The sequence below is a fragment of the Salvia hispanica genome, chromosome 6 (assembly GCF_029641045.1).
Source record: "Salvia hispanica isolate PSC_SH4W2 chromosome 6, Shi_PSC_v1, whole genome shotgun sequence".
Taxonomy (NCBI): Eukaryota; Viridiplantae; Streptophyta; class Magnoliopsida; order Lamiales; family Lamiaceae; genus Salvia; species Salvia hispanica.
In genome coordinates, this window is record NC_142697.1 from 16,123,573 (window position 1) to 16,138,804 (window position 15,232).

The window sequence follows — 15,232 nt, forward strand, 5'->3', positions numbered from 1 at the left end:
CAAAATCACTAAAAAATATATTTAAATTTCTGAAACATGCTTTAAAATTTCTTGATGTTTATGTTTTATCTTGCATAAATCTCAAATATTAGTATTTGATCATGTTTATGTTTGAGTTTGAGCATATATCTCAAATTTATCATAATTAAATATTTTACACTTTATAAATATAACTAATTTTCACCAATATTTATAGGATTGATCACATGTTAATTTTATCGGTTAGAACCCGATTAATCCGCTGGGCTAGCCCAAGACCCAAACTTTTAGGTTAGGGTTGAACTTTTATAACCCGAAAAAAATCACAACTCGATTAGCCGACACCCGATTGACCCACAACCCGAATAAGATTGGCCCAAAATCCAATGGACTGGTCCGATTGTCCTCCCTTATTTCAATAAACATACTTTATATTTTATCCACAATAATTATCCTAGAGTATAGCTAGAGGAAGAGACTTTGAGAAACATACTTTATATTTTATCCACGATAATTTTCCTAGATTATAGATGTATTATATCGATGAAGATGATTAAGTTAGAATATTAATAAAGTTTGCGGTAGTGAATTATAAACAGAGCCATTCATATTGATTTAATTTAATTTCTTAGTTTTATTTATTGGTCATTGTATTTTCGAATACTACATTTACTTCATAAAAAATAATAGGTAAGGTGAATCTCGATTAGTATAATTAATCTTTAATAAAATAAATGGATAGATGGATTTATTTAATGAATTAATATGCATGAACAATCATATGTTTGAATGAATATATAATCCTTATTTTAATGTTTTTACATACCAATTTAATGATAATCCGATACTTTGAAATTTGCCTATATCATAGGTGTTGGGGCTTCAACCAACAGTGGATTTAGGTGGGGTCGAGTGGGGTCGGCCGACCCCATCACCGGCCCCATAGTTTCTCCTGAAAGTTTATTGTATCGGCATCCGACCCCACAATGTTCACGTCTCCGCGCCAACGCATCTAAGTTTATTGTATCGGCATCCTTATTGTATCGTTATTGTTTTCTATTCTCTATATTTACCTAGGAAGCTATTCATTAATATCTTGAATTATGTGTATTAAATGGTAAATGGGGCTTTGAATTTTTTACTCCATATTTGTATTGAAGTATATTAAAAATATTCCCTCATCTAATAATTTCAACTAAGGTTAAGTATATTTTATAAATAAAAATATTATATTTTCTCTTTTCACCTAACACACAAAATAAAATTTTCGAAAATTCTGTGACGTCTCGCAGGTGTGACATCTTTTTTGGGATAGAGGGAGTATATATATCTATTGAAATTATCTTTACATATGTATACTACACTAAGAAGCTTTGATAATCTAGGTTATTTATGATTTATGATGTTTATTTATCATAAAATAAATTACTTCCTCCCTCCCAAGATCTCCCAAGATAGTTGAGTCGTATTCCTTTTTTGTTTGTCCAAGGTAGTTGAGTTATTTCTTTTTTTGTTAAAAACTGTATTCTCTCTTACTTTACTCTATCTTCATCTCTCTTACTTTATTCCCACTTTTATTTTTCTCTCTCCACTTTAACCTTTAACAAATCAGTTTCTTAAATCTTGTGCTCAAAAGAAATGTGCTCCAAGTAACTTGGGATGTAGAGAGTAATATAGATGCATTTATATAGTTTATTGATGGAATACTGTTTTTTTTCTACAAACTTTTCCAATATATCAATTTTGTCTGTAACATTTGAAAATATTTTATGTGGTCCATTAACTTTGATGTAGTACCCTCAAGCCTATGATGGAAATTTCACTCTATTTATTCTCCCTTCTTTATTAAAATATTTAATTTATCTCTTAATTATTTTTCTCCTATATTAAAATGAGAAGAAAAAAATGGGAAAGAAGAGAGAAAAAGAGAAGGAAGAAAGGAGCCAAAAAAAATTAAAAGAGATAAATTAAATATTTTAATAAATAAGAGAGACAAAATAGACTGAAATGTCGTTCATGAGATTGAGAATATTTTTGTCCAAAAAAAGTTTAAAATAGTGAAAAAGTAGTTCAAACGATAATACATCGAAGTTGATGGACTTCTGAAGATATTTCAAAATGTTAAGATCGGAAAAAATAAATTTCTCAGTAGTTTATTAAAGTTCAACACCATAGATAGAGGTCAGAGATGGTAGTAGCTACGAAAGAACTACGTCAAGACATTCAATCCGTAGTTCACAAATCACTACGAGCTATGAATCGGAATTATCTAGCTACTCATTTTCAATAGAAAAACACCATAAATATCAAAACCCCATAAACACATGGTGAAATTGGTGATGTTTGATGAATTCATTGCAAGGTGATGAAGATTTAATTAGTCTAGATGCATACTCGTGGTGATTTCTTTTGTTTCTCAAAGTTGTTAATGTTGTGATTTCTTTTGTTTATCAAAGTTGTTAATGTTGTTGTTTCTTTTCTTTCTATTTTTGTCCAAGGAAGAATGCCCTCGAATGACACTCAACTTTTATTTTTCTCAAATTTCTGTTGAAAATCGCTAAAATGCATGACTAAGGCACGGGCCCTACGTAAAGCAAGGCTCGATCCATCAAAGGTTCATTGTAGATCGTGCCTTGAGAAGGACTAACACAAGGCTTGTGCATTGTTTTTGTGATCCAACCCTCGTTTGCTTAGAGCATCTCCAGTGGCAATAGGCCAGCTATAGGCTAACCACTCTCTCTCCCTGCCACGTCATCAGCACTAAAATTCCACCTACCACATCAGCATTTTAATCAAATAGGCTAGCCTAAGGCCAGCCATAGGCTAGCCGCAATAAAAATAATTCAAAAACAACTACATTTACGAAATTAAATTTACGAGACATATACGGGAAAATTCATTCATTTCATTTAAAAAAAAAGTACATTCGTTTAAAAAAAATACATAATAAAAAAAAAACTATCGCCGTGCAGTCTTCCGTGCCCACAACTCTTCAATTATATCCTTTTGGAGTTGAATATGAGCATTCACTTGGCGCATGTCCGCATGTGCCTGGAGGCGGCCGACTTCATCGTGAGGTACCCCATGTCGTACGTTAGGGGTGGCCGTTCCGTGGCTTGGACCGGCTTCATCGTCATTGACCCAATTAGTCAGTTGTACGCCTTCGTCTTCGACGATCATGTTGTGCAAGATAATGCAGACGTACATTATATCACCAATGCAACCGACATCCCACAAACGCGTTGGACCCTTGATTGCTGCCCATCGAGACTGGAGCACACCAAATGCGCGCTCCACGTCCTTGCGCGCCGACTCCTGCCGTTCCGCAAAGTAGGCCTTCTTGTCATCACTTGCGTGCCTGATTGTCTTCACAAAGACGGGACACCTAGGGTATATCCCATCCGCCAAGTAGTAGCCCATATCATGCCGGTTGCCGTTGGCCACAAATGAGACGGCCGGACCGATGCCCTGACACTGCTCGTTGAAGAGGGGCGACGAGTTGAGGACGTTGAGGTCGTTGTTCGACCCGGCTACCCCAAAATACGCATGCCAGATCCACAACCGGTAATCAGCTACGGCCTCGAGGATCATCGTGGGATTCTTTGACTTGTAGCCGGTCGTGTAGGCCCCCTTCCAGGCAGTCGGGCAGTTCTTCCACTCCCAATGCATACAATCTATGTAGCCTAACATCCTGGGGAACCCATGCTGCTGCCCGTGCATCTGCATCAGATCCTGACAATCTTGGGGGTAGGGTTTCGAAGGTACTGATAACGGAATATTTCAATCACGCCCTGACAGAAATACATCAGACATTCCAGGGCTGTCGACTCACCGATGTGGAGGTACTCATCCCACATGTCTGCAGCGCCTCCGTAGGCCAACTGCCTAATTGCCGCCGTGCACTTTTGAATAGGGGTGTGGCCGGGTCTGCCAGCCGCATCGTGCCTGAAGCGAAAATACAGATATCGACGCTCCAAAGCGTCAACGATACGCATAAACAACTCCCTGCGCATTCTAAAACGCCGCCTGAACATGTTTGCGGGAAACCGCGGGTCCGGAACGAAGTAGTCGTCATATAGCCGCTGATGTGCAGCTACGTGATCCCGATCGATCACTGCTCGTCGGTGGACAACGGGTGGAGGGCGAGGTACCGCCTGCTGTTCGACCCTTCGCATGTATCGCTCTATCTCGTGGTTCATGTAGGCCTCCATAGCCTCGTTCATCCTCCGTTTGTACTCCTCATCATCCCCACTACTACCACCACTGCTATCACCTGCGTTACTCATCGCTCGATGTTGCTCTTGTACAGAAATTTAGAGAGAGAGAAAATTCGTTAAAACAAGTGGTGCAAATGAAAATGAAACTAAAATCGCGTATATATTGGTTTTCAATTTTTTTTTAAAATAAAACGAAAAATGGGCGCTGGCCGATCGGCACGCCACAATGGCGGCCAGCGCCCTCAAATCGGCGTGGGCTAGCCAGTTTCTTCGCCGATTCGCGGCTAGCCATTTTCAATAGATCGGCTAGCCGATCGGTTAACGACTCAAATCGGCTAGCCGATGGGCTAACCGCTATTGGAGATGCTCTTAGTTCTATTAATCTCTTGTAAAAACTAAAATCACCCAATTGGTACAATTTGAGGGCGTCCCCTTTCGGATGTGAATATATAACTACAAAAATACCCGAACATTCTAGCATCGGAGAAATTAATTCGAGTATTTGTAGGTATAGATTTAGTCAAAAATGATTTTTGTTTATTATGTTGATATATGTAGGTTATTTTGTAATGTGAAACGGTATGCAAAATAACGATGATACCTATTTAATGTGATGTGAACACATACGAAGATATAATTCAATTTTTAATTCAATTTTTAGTGTAGTGCAACCTGCTAATTTTATTTTTTTTTACAAATTTCAAACTCTTCAATATAATATCAACACATTCTAAAATTTTAAGATTTTGATATAAACACAGCATAAATCTTTGATGTTGTGTTAATAATTTTTATTGTTATAATTTTGTCATCAATTGACATTTTCTAACTATCAAAATAATAATTTAAAGTATGTACAATATTTAGAATTTGGATATAATGAAATCCCTCGATTCTTATTTACTCCCTCCGTCCCCGATTAAGAGTCACACCTTTTCATTTTGGTCCGTCCCCAATTAAGAGTCACACCTTTTTATTTTTTACCATAAATAGTAAATAGGTCACACATTCCACTAACTCAATTCACTCACATTTTATTATAAATCAATATAAAAAAATAGATCCTATATTCCACTAACTTTTTCAACCAACTTTTCTTTATATTTCTTAAAATCCGTCTCCGGTCAAAGTGTGATTTCTGATGGGGGACGGAAGGAGTATAAATTATGTATGCAATGCATAAACATGACATAGAATTGAATTTACGCAGCAAACTCAAATACTTCAAAACATTGCAAAACAAAATTAATGCCAGAGTCTACATTAAGTACATGATAAGGATTCAACTACAAAAAGTGACCAAAAACAGAAGAAAAGGGGTAATATTTCCATACCAATAACCGTAGAAATGATTTTCATGGAGGCGATGGGGCTGAGCAATTGGTTCTGCAAGTAGGGCATGATGAGTGCGAAATAAGCCATTTCTGAATGCAATTGAGGTGGAATCCATGGTTGCATTTATCCAGCACTCTGATCTTCTCCCCCACAGCGAAATCCGCCAAACAGATTATGCACTCCGTCTCCTCCCCTGCCAGCTTCATCCCCTCCGTGAAACTCAGACCTGGAACTGAAACTGGAACTGGAACCCCCTTGTCGATCTCGCCTTCCTCGCGCCGCCTCCGCCTGCAATGCAGCCGCACGATGTAGCGGATTCCGGCGTTGAACGCCAGCGCGCAGGTGAGCGCGCACAGGAGCACCACGATGATCAACGCCGTGTTCGCCTTGAAATCCTTCGAGCTGGAGTACGGCCACCACGGGCATTTTTGGGCGTCGCACCTCACTGCTGCCCCTGGATGCGATTCAGGCGGCGCTGCCACCTTGGAGGCCGGTAAAGATGGCGGTGGGGATAAGTGTGAATTGAATTCCGCCATCGCTGTTGCTACTCGCACTCCTATAGAAGGTACCTTCCTCATCTTCTTCTCAATTTAATAACTCAATTTCAAATTATCAACACTTGTGTTTAGGCAAAATGTGCTTGTAACAAAGAGCTCTGCAAAAGAAAATGTTTAAATTTTTTGGTGAAGTAGAGGTTTATGGAAGGTTTGAGTGAAGCAGAGGAGTGTGGTGATAAAAGAGGGTGCTGGAGAATTGGGGAATGAGATGACGATGATAATAAAATAGTAAAGAAAGAGGGAGAGTTATGTACGCAGCTTAAATTTATTGGTAACAAGATAGGTGGCTGCTGCAGAGGCTTCTGTTTTATATAAACTGCTATCTGTCTTGTAGCTGAATTTGGTGGGTCATCTCACTTGCGTTGATGGTTTGTGCATAATAATAGCCACGTATGTAGTGGATTTGGGTAGTCCAGCAGTCAAATTTCTTTTACTGCAAATGATGTTTGATGGCATTGGCCTATCCTATACGATTCTTTTTTAGTGAAACATCAATTCCACCCAATGAAGAGATGATGGGAATGAGAGGAAAAATGTATCTTTAGGTGACTCTTGAAGTGGGAAGATAGGTTGTATGAAAGGGGTGTATTGATCACAACATTTGCTAACAACTAGTACTAACTTGATTATGAATTTGTTTTACTAAGTGTCATAAGCAGGCATGTAGGTTAAATTTTGTTAAACTCGACATGAGATGTGAGTACAAATCAACAATAGTATTATACTATTATGTACTGTACTACATAGATTTCAGAAATTATTCAGGGCGGTGAAATCAGGTCAGGCCATGCACGCACTTTGAGAAAGTGTTGCTAAAATAGTAAAAAGAAGAATAAAATTGTGGTTGATTCCCTTTCTCAGATTCTTCCCCAGACAAGCTTTTATAGCACCACCGTCTGCCTTTTTATAACCACTCAACATTATTTCTTGATCCATGATTTTTGGGAGTTGGTACGAATAAATTACTAACATGAAACAGAGTCAGCCTAGGAATCCTTGAATGCAAGAACCGTCCACTGATATTAGTTTTTTATCTTTTCTTAATGCCCGTTGATTTGGTTTATTGGAACAAAGAAAGATATTTATGTGTATGATTAGCAAGTGTGCTTTTTCTTGCCTTCAATCATCACTAAACTGCACTTTTCATTTTGCAATTATGAATTGCCAAAGATAATTCTTATCCTAATTAGGCCTATACATTTGTGTCATCTAATGCTTATCATTTTTCTGTAGTACTATATGTTTAGAACTGGTAAATAATTCTGTTTGCAAATTGGGAAGAATGTTTAATATTCTATGCATAGTTGCATTGATATTAAATACTCTAAAACTTAGTTATCAACTGCATTATTCATCATCCATTTTATATGCAAACACACCCCCACAAAAATGGTTTATTATCCTATTTGTGCAAATAGTGACTATACTAACTGCTCATAAGTATTTCAGTATGTAGCATCGATGTCCAATTGCCAATTCATCATAGAAAAAATGGGCGACGTGTTCGTTTGGTAGTGGTGACAAATGAGATGAGCTAAGACAAAACCAGAATAGGCTAAGGAGAGTGGTCACTTTCTTTGGCCCTCGAGAATTAAATGAAAACAGCATTCATGAAGGTGTGCTAAGTGGATTGTGACTAAAATGTTATAAGCTCGAATGATAGGCAGAGTGGCTTGTGGATTGCAGTTTGTATGCTAGCGTGTTTTATTTGGAAAAATGAAGAAAAATAATAGAGCAAAGTTCTGGAACATTAGAGAGAGTGCTGCAGCTAAACTATTATTGTGTTCCACATATGATTGAAAAGAATTATCACCTCTCACTTGGACTAGAGTTCAAACATCATTTAATGTTGGGAAAGTTCTATCATCTTCTTTATGCTGCTATTTTATTAATATTTAATAAATGTAGACTTCAAACTAGAATTTTAAAATAAGAATAAACTGGGTGTGCTAACATTCTGTCTAGTATACAAAGTTTGATTTTGTGTGTGGCATGGATTCAGTTTTGGCAATTGCGAATATGTATATTCTCTTGTTATTTGAGTTGCCTTCTTTTAGAAATTGTGATCTGATCCAATTGGTTATGTGAGTATTATATAGATATAGATAGGATGATACAAGGATGAGTCCGGTAGATTGTGTTGTTACAATCCCTGGACAATCCAAATCTCTGAAAGGGACCAAAGCCTGCGTCAATTTATTTATTAATTCATGACCGTGGCTGCTTCATAAAAATGAGTTTGCATGCCCTCAAGGATAGGGAATTGAACAGAGAGAAAGGTATTTAAGGATGAGGCTATGGATTAGGTGAGTGACTGTGATCAGTGATATACTACCTTTTTTTCAATGATTATGATATAAATAAAAAGTAAGTACTACTATTCTGGTGTATGTTGACCGGTGAAGAGGAAGGCTTGTACAGTCACTTCCCCATCCTTAGAGCATCTGCAATGGAGGCTAGCGGACAGGCTAGCCGATCGGCTAGCTTGTCCGCTAGCCTCCATTGCGACCGACGAGAACAATTTAGGCTAGCCGATCGGTAAGCTCTAGCCGATTCGCGGGTGCTAGCCGATCGGTAAGCTCTAGCCGATTCGCGGGTGCTAGCCGATCCGCTGACCGATACGCTAGCTGCCATTGCAGGCTAGAAATAGGCGAGCGACCGGCTAGATTTTTTTTTTTTTTTTAAATTTCCGAAACTCATCGTATTTTCTAAGTTTGTAATTTAATTGGGATTGCATTTTCTAGAAAATTAGTATGCGTTGCTTTCTCTATTTTCTATACGTACGTATTTTCTCTAATTAATTTCTAGGAAATACGTACTCCCTCCGTCCCCGATTAGGAGTCACACTTTGACCGGACACGGGTTTTAAGAAATGTAAAGAGAATTGGTTGAAAAAGTCAGTGGAATGTGGGACCCATTTTTTTATATTGGTTTTATAATAAAATGTGAGTGAATTGAGATAGTGGAATGTGAGACCAACTTACTATTTATGGTAAAAATGAAATATGACTCTTAATTGGGGATGAACCGAAATGGAAAAGTGTGACTCTTAATCGGGGACGGAGGGAGTATTTTCTAGAATTTTTTTTAATTAAGATTGCATTTTCCCGTATTTCTGTTGTAAATTTAATTTCGTATTTGCGTGATTATAATTTATAATATGAATTTGTTATTTTGTTTATTGTGGCTAGTCCAGTTTCTAGTCCACTATTGTGCAGTTGAGTGTCCTAGTGATGTGGCAGACAGTTTCTAGTCTTGATGATGTGGCAGGAGGTGTCCAGTTTCTAGTCTAGGAGCCATTGTGGATGCTCTAAACAATAACAACTATAGAATTGCCATCTCAGCCACTCAAATCCTTCAACAACATACTCTTAATTGAAGGTTTACTATTTCATAAGAACCACTCCATCCATCCAGAATGGATGCATCTCTATAATACTCCCTCCGTCCCATTAAATATGCAACATTTACTTTTCGGCACGGGATTTTATGTAGTGTTGGTTTGTCAGTTAATGAAGAGAGAATAAAGTAAGAGAGAAAAAAAAGTAGAGAGAATATTGTTTCCATTTTTAGAAACGTTTCATTTTTAATGGGACAGATCAAAAAGGAAAACTCTTCATTTCTAATGGGACAGAGGGAGTAATTTTCTACTTATATTTGTGGTTTGTTCGTGTGCAACATGTGTATTGTGCATGTAGTGCGTGTTGTGTGGTATGTATTGTGCGCGCGTTGTGAGTGTGTGTGGGTTTGCGGTGTTTGTGTGCCGTGTGTGTTTGAGAGATGCTCAATTTTATAATAGCAATTCCAAATATATATTTCAAATATACCATAAGTTAAATTATAAAAATTAGAAGATTTAGATTTATAATTCTAAATATTTTTATAGTAAGATATAAAAACTCCAAGTTTAAATCTTCAAATGCACTTTTGACTAATCATCCCTTGGCGTGAAATTTGTCGGAATTTTAAAAATATTACTCTCTCCGTCCCGGCTAAGATGACACATTGCTTAGCCGGCACGGGATTTTAGGAGTTATTGGTTAAAGTGTTTAATTAGAGAGAGAGAATGTGGGTGTAGGTATTAAAGTAGAGAGATGAAGATAGATAGATATTTTAATAAGAGTGAGAAAAAGTGGTTGAGTGTATTAATTGGAAAGAAAAAGTTACCAAAAAAGGAAATGTGTCATCTTAGTTGGGACAAACCAAAAAGGAAAATGTGTCGTCTTAAGCGGGACGGAGGGAGTAATATATGTGGAAATTACTAAGCAGTGTGAAAAGTGGTGTTGAATCTGATGATCAACCATCTAGCTATTTAGACAATTTTTTGCCAACAAAAATAAACATGCCAATCAAATATCTTTATTGCAACTCTCTTCAAAACACACACACAAAAAAAAAAAAAAAACGATTTAAACACCAAACACCCGTTTAAGGTTCAAAACTGAGGGGGTTTAATTTCCTCTTTAACATGTTTATAACCTATTCATGTTACAACATGCAAGTTTTGACATGTGTACTCTGCAAACTATATTTACATACTACTTACTACATAGTAGTACTATATAGGTGCAGGGTGCTGCTGCCGCCGCTTCAGAAGAAAGAGTGCTTGACCGGAGGCCAGCCGATGGCCCTCATCAAGTTAGCCATTTCAAGGATTCTGGCCAGTTTGGTGCCTCTCTTGACTTCAGCTGTAATACCCGCCCTTTTATTTATTGTAATTCTAGAATCTTCATGGAAATAAGGAAACGCATGTCGCGTACATTTATCTTTAATTCAAGGAATGCATTTCTTTAGGAATCATCGAATTGCTTAAGTAATAATATTTTCTTAGTCACTAACTTCGAACAAAAGAGGACGAAGAATGAACAAAAACCATTTCTTGTTATTCCGTAAATAAACAATGTACACTAACATGAGAGGATACTGAGAGTATAAGAGTATGTCTCTAATGAAAACCAATACGTGTACATAAGTATCTTTGTTTACAAATGAATGTTTTTACAAAACGAACGTTGGGCCTCGTTTTGCAAGCCCTACCCCCGAGTCCTTCACAGCCCATTAACAGCCCAATCGACTCTTCCTCTAGCCCAAATTGCAGGCAAAACCAAAAGCTAACAAACCTGTGATCTAACAATCTGAAAATCTGCCAAGTAAGAGGGAATTTTAGGAGATGAGACAATAATACCTTGCAAAAGTGAACACAAGTCTTGCTAAAAACAGCAAGTACCCCAACCGAGAGCTGCAATGAAAAAACAAAAGTTCTTAAGACTTAGGAGTATAAGGCTGCCAACCTGTGTACTAAACAATAAATGAAAGGAGGGACATATCAAGATAAAACAAATAGGGTTACCTCTCAACGCTGCCAAATTTGGGGACTTGCCTTGCTTGGAGTGGCAACTCACCCTTTGACCAACTCCTTGTCAAGCAGCTAACCCAAAGCGTCTCCCTCCAGCTGCACCAAATCTGCCTGGACCAAGCAGCCACCTGCTCCCCCTACACATCCAAACAAGTAATTTAATGAAAGGAGTACTTATGCTTCAAGAAAGAGAGAAATGACGTAAATTAAAGGGGTAGTGAAGGAGACCATCTGCAGCATGAAAACAAAGAGCCTTGGCAGCCCATTAAATTCTCCTAAGTACACCTTTCTTGCCTATAAAACCCCCTCCGTACCACCTACAAATCCTCCTTCAACACACTTTGAAATTTCAGCAAGTTTTGAAAGCAATTGGGAGAACTTGGAGTGGAGTTGCCGCAGGGATTTTTCCAGCAACCCATACCTCTCGAGCCTTGAAGAGGAAGGGGCGAGTCTAGAGTCTAGAACCAGAAAACTTGAAGAGACAACAACTACTTCAAGAAGGTAATCTCCACCTCCATTCCAAGCCCAACTCAAATGTCATGTCATCATGTAGCAAATAGAGCACAAGCATGTAAGGAATATCCCCACTCCACAATCACAGCATACCAGGTGCAACCAGGACAACAGCCACTAATTCTCACAAGGAAAACCATACGCTTAAATTATGCAAAATTGCAACCTTCATATTTTGTTAAAATCAAACTGGGTAAGAGATAATGAAGAACGGCTAAACAAGAATTCAAGCATGCTTCCTTTTAAGGGGTGTTCGATTGGCAAGACTAAATCTCATGATTAAATATTTATCATGTTTGGTTCATAAGATTAACTCCATCAACTTAATCCTACATGGATAGTCTTATGATAATTAGTCATAACCTCCTTCTCCAACTAAAATAATCCCACAATTTAATCTAGATAGATAGTCTCATGATTATTAGTCATGACAACCGAACGCCACCTCAGTTTTTAACTTGAGACAGAAAACTTAAACTCCTTTCATGCTTTAGATAACATAAAGTAGATTCCCACAATTTAACTTTCACGCTTAAACGAAAAGGAAAATAAGAGACTTAGCTGTTGCCTGTTGACCGCCGAGACCGACGGCGACGGCGCTGCTGGAGCAGTAACGCGAAGCGGCGGCGCCTCGAGCCTCGCCGAGCAGCAGCAGAGGCAGAAGCCTCGCGAAGGGTCGAGGGGATCTGCTGGACTCCGGCGGTGGTGTGTGAACGCCGGCGAAGAGCGTTGAAGGAGAAGAGGAGCGGCGGATTTCCCCATAGGGATTTGCTTTCCCCAAATTTTGAATTCTGATTTTGGGATTTGGAGAAAAGGCCGATGGAGTTTAGGAGCATATTATTAAGGGCTGTTTTTTTTAAATTAGGCCACTTAATTCATTTTTGAGTTGGGCCTCCCTAATTATTATGCTTGGCTAATGTTTTAATTAAAATTGAAGTTGGGCCCGAAAATACTAAATGAAGGATTGGATTAATTTCCTTAAGTTAGGCCTGCTGTATCAAATTAAATTGCGGGCTCTCCTATGTTGTTGATTAAATAGTTAATGGTCTGCTAACTATTTTCACGAAGATAAGTCTAAATTTCCGGACCTTAGCTTAAGTGCTCGAATAATTAATGTTAAGAATTGATACGCTAACGATGAATAGACCTTGAGTTTATTTTAGTGCTTGAATAAATGGCACAGGAGGTAACACTTTTTTCCAAATAAATGAATTCGCTTGATTTAATTAATAGTCAAGGATTCTAGAATTTTTTCTAGAAAAATGCAAAAAAGAATAAAATGAGCACGCACTTAGGATGCATTCACGTTTAATTTTTTTCTCGACTTCTTAAAGTCTAATTAAGTATTATTTTATTTCCTAAAGGGACGTCTTTGCACGTCGTCTAAAGGCCAAGTTAAAGAAATTTACGGAGAGGGATTTAGCTTTTGAGGTGGGCATTATTTCAAAACGTGAATTTAGTATGAAAATGTGAATCTTTACTCAAGTATGCCTGTCATGCCATGTTTTGTTTTATGATTACCTATCTGCTTGGCTCTGCCAAATTATGTTTAAATCGAATTCGGGTTCTAGTAGGACCGCAAACCCTACTCGGACTAGTGTACACATGAGGGGACCGTGAGCTAACATAGGAGTTGGCCAGTCCAGTGACCGTCATGGAATGTGGCCGCACTCCCGGTTCACACAAAGTTCAGATATGGTATTTGAGTTATGTGATTGTGCAATCAAATTTTTATGAAAGGAAATGATTTAGTGACTCGGGCCTTTTAATAAAAACCCCGTGATCACTCAACTGTGGCTTGACAAATAAAATAGAACTATTTTTGACAATGTGCCCACTGAGTATATCAAATACACAGCCCTGCATGTTCCTTTTCTAACGTGCAGGTTGAACGTGATCGAGGGACGGTGGTGTTGAGAAAAAAAAGGGATAATGCTAATAAGTAGCTTGGAAGGTCCAGTACATCATGTCTTCATACATGATGTATTGTCTTGAACATTTCCGCTGCAATGTACTTTCTTTCTTTTATGATTAGGATATCATTTACTGTCGATCAGACACCAACATCTCTCGTTACTCTGATTATTTTGCGATGAATCCTTTGAACTCACTATGAGTACCTAATTCAGGTTGTCTCGTTATGTCAAATGTTTCACGTTTTTCTTTTACCTTATATTTAGTCACGATATAGCCAATCTTGCTATAACTAGTAAGTGCGGTCGTGACATCCGCAGAAGCTCTTCTTTCCTCTACTTTTCTGTGTGCTTTTGCAATTTCATTCTGCATTTTTTCTTGTGCTTTTTCTCTATTAGTAGTATATTCTAGCTTCCTCTGCTAATTTGCACACTTTTAGTGAAATTAAGGGAGATGTATGTATGCTTGATGTTTCTTTAATATACGACATTTCGATCAGATTTAATGTTCAAAATAATGCATGAAAACCGATGTTGAGTTATGAACGCCATAGATTCTTGTCACGTGAAGAACAAGAAATCCAGTCCCGTCATTTTCATGCACAAGTAAAATTTAAGAATGTCAATTACTCCAATTTGTTACGAATAAAAGAAAATTATGGTCTTTTTCTATAAACTTAACTAACAAACCCGAAAAGATGTCATCGAAGCTCATAATATAAGCTCAACAAGAAACCATATTTATATACTCCTCTAATGCTATACTTTTATTTTGGCTTATATTCAATATTCCAGAAACGGAAATGAATAATAAGTTATTTCCGTACAAATTAAGCTTAGTTCAATATCCAACACAAACCGCCATTGTTAATGACGGTCATTGACGGATGCGTTTGTGAATGGCGAGACTCCAAGTGTTAAACAGCCTCTCGCTTGACCTTCACACACCGCCCCCGGTTTGGAGATAGAGGGAAGAGCAGTTTGAAGAGCAATGGATATGGCAATTGTTGCACGCCCCACTTCAAACAAACATCACTCCTAAAGCTCTTCCCGTATCGTTTAGGAACAAGAAAGCTCTGTTAGTGGCCGTTTTTGGCTGAAAAGACAATTTATCCATTAAGACGAATTCCAAGAGCTTCGGAGTTGTGTGAAATGCTCTGTTTCTGAGGCCTGCCACAACTACTCTATTACTTTTGCTTATAATCATTTTATTCGTTCAGATTATATCATAAATTCCACTTTTGAATGGTTTATTGAAATGAACAAGTATCTTTGCTGCAAATCTTCATGACTCAATATATCTTCAACTTATGTGTAAATTATGTAGTATAATAGCCGTATAACATCAAATTCTACACTTGT

General features: G+C 37.8%; 1 protein-coding gene and 2 long non-coding RNA genes across 4 annotated transcripts; 1 reads left to right on the forward strand and 2 right to left on the reverse strand.

Moving 5' to 3' along the window:
• Positions 1–2,864: 2,864 nt before the first annotated feature.
• Positions 2,865–6,390, reverse strand: LOC125204305 (RING-H2 finger protein ATL79-like). Its single transcript, XM_089059870.1, has 2 exons — positions 5,531–6,390; positions 2,865–4,279 (listed from the first exon to the last, which is right to left on the reverse strand). Exon 1 carries the CDS (start codon positions 6,107–6,109, stop codon positions 5,552–5,554), a length of 558 nt encoding a protein of 185 aa, XP_088915996.1. The 5' UTR covers positions 6,110–6,390; the 3' UTR covers positions 2,865–4,279; positions 5,531–5,551.
• Positions 6,391–10,950: 4,560 nt separating this feature from the next.
• LOC148923286 (uncharacterized) lies at positions 10,951–12,779 on the reverse strand. Its single transcript, XR_016132246.1, has 4 exons — positions 11,673–12,779; positions 11,439–11,581; positions 11,274–11,327; positions 10,951–11,208 (listed from the first exon to the last, which is right to left on the reverse strand). It is a non-coding gene; the product is annotated as an uncharacterized LOC148923286 (long non-coding RNA).
• On the forward strand, positions 11,812–14,098 carry LOC125207273 (uncharacterized). 2 transcript variants are annotated; one of them, XR_007173937.2, is made up of 4 exons: positions 11,812–11,945; positions 13,322–13,388; positions 13,529–13,655; positions 13,844–14,098. It is a non-coding gene; the product is annotated as an uncharacterized LOC125207273 (long non-coding RNA). The 2 variants fall into 2 exon arrangements; XR_016132247.1 differs by lacking the exon at positions 13,844–14,098 and having other exon boundaries at positions 13,529–13,786.
• Positions 14,099–15,232: the final 1,134 nt, after the last annotated feature.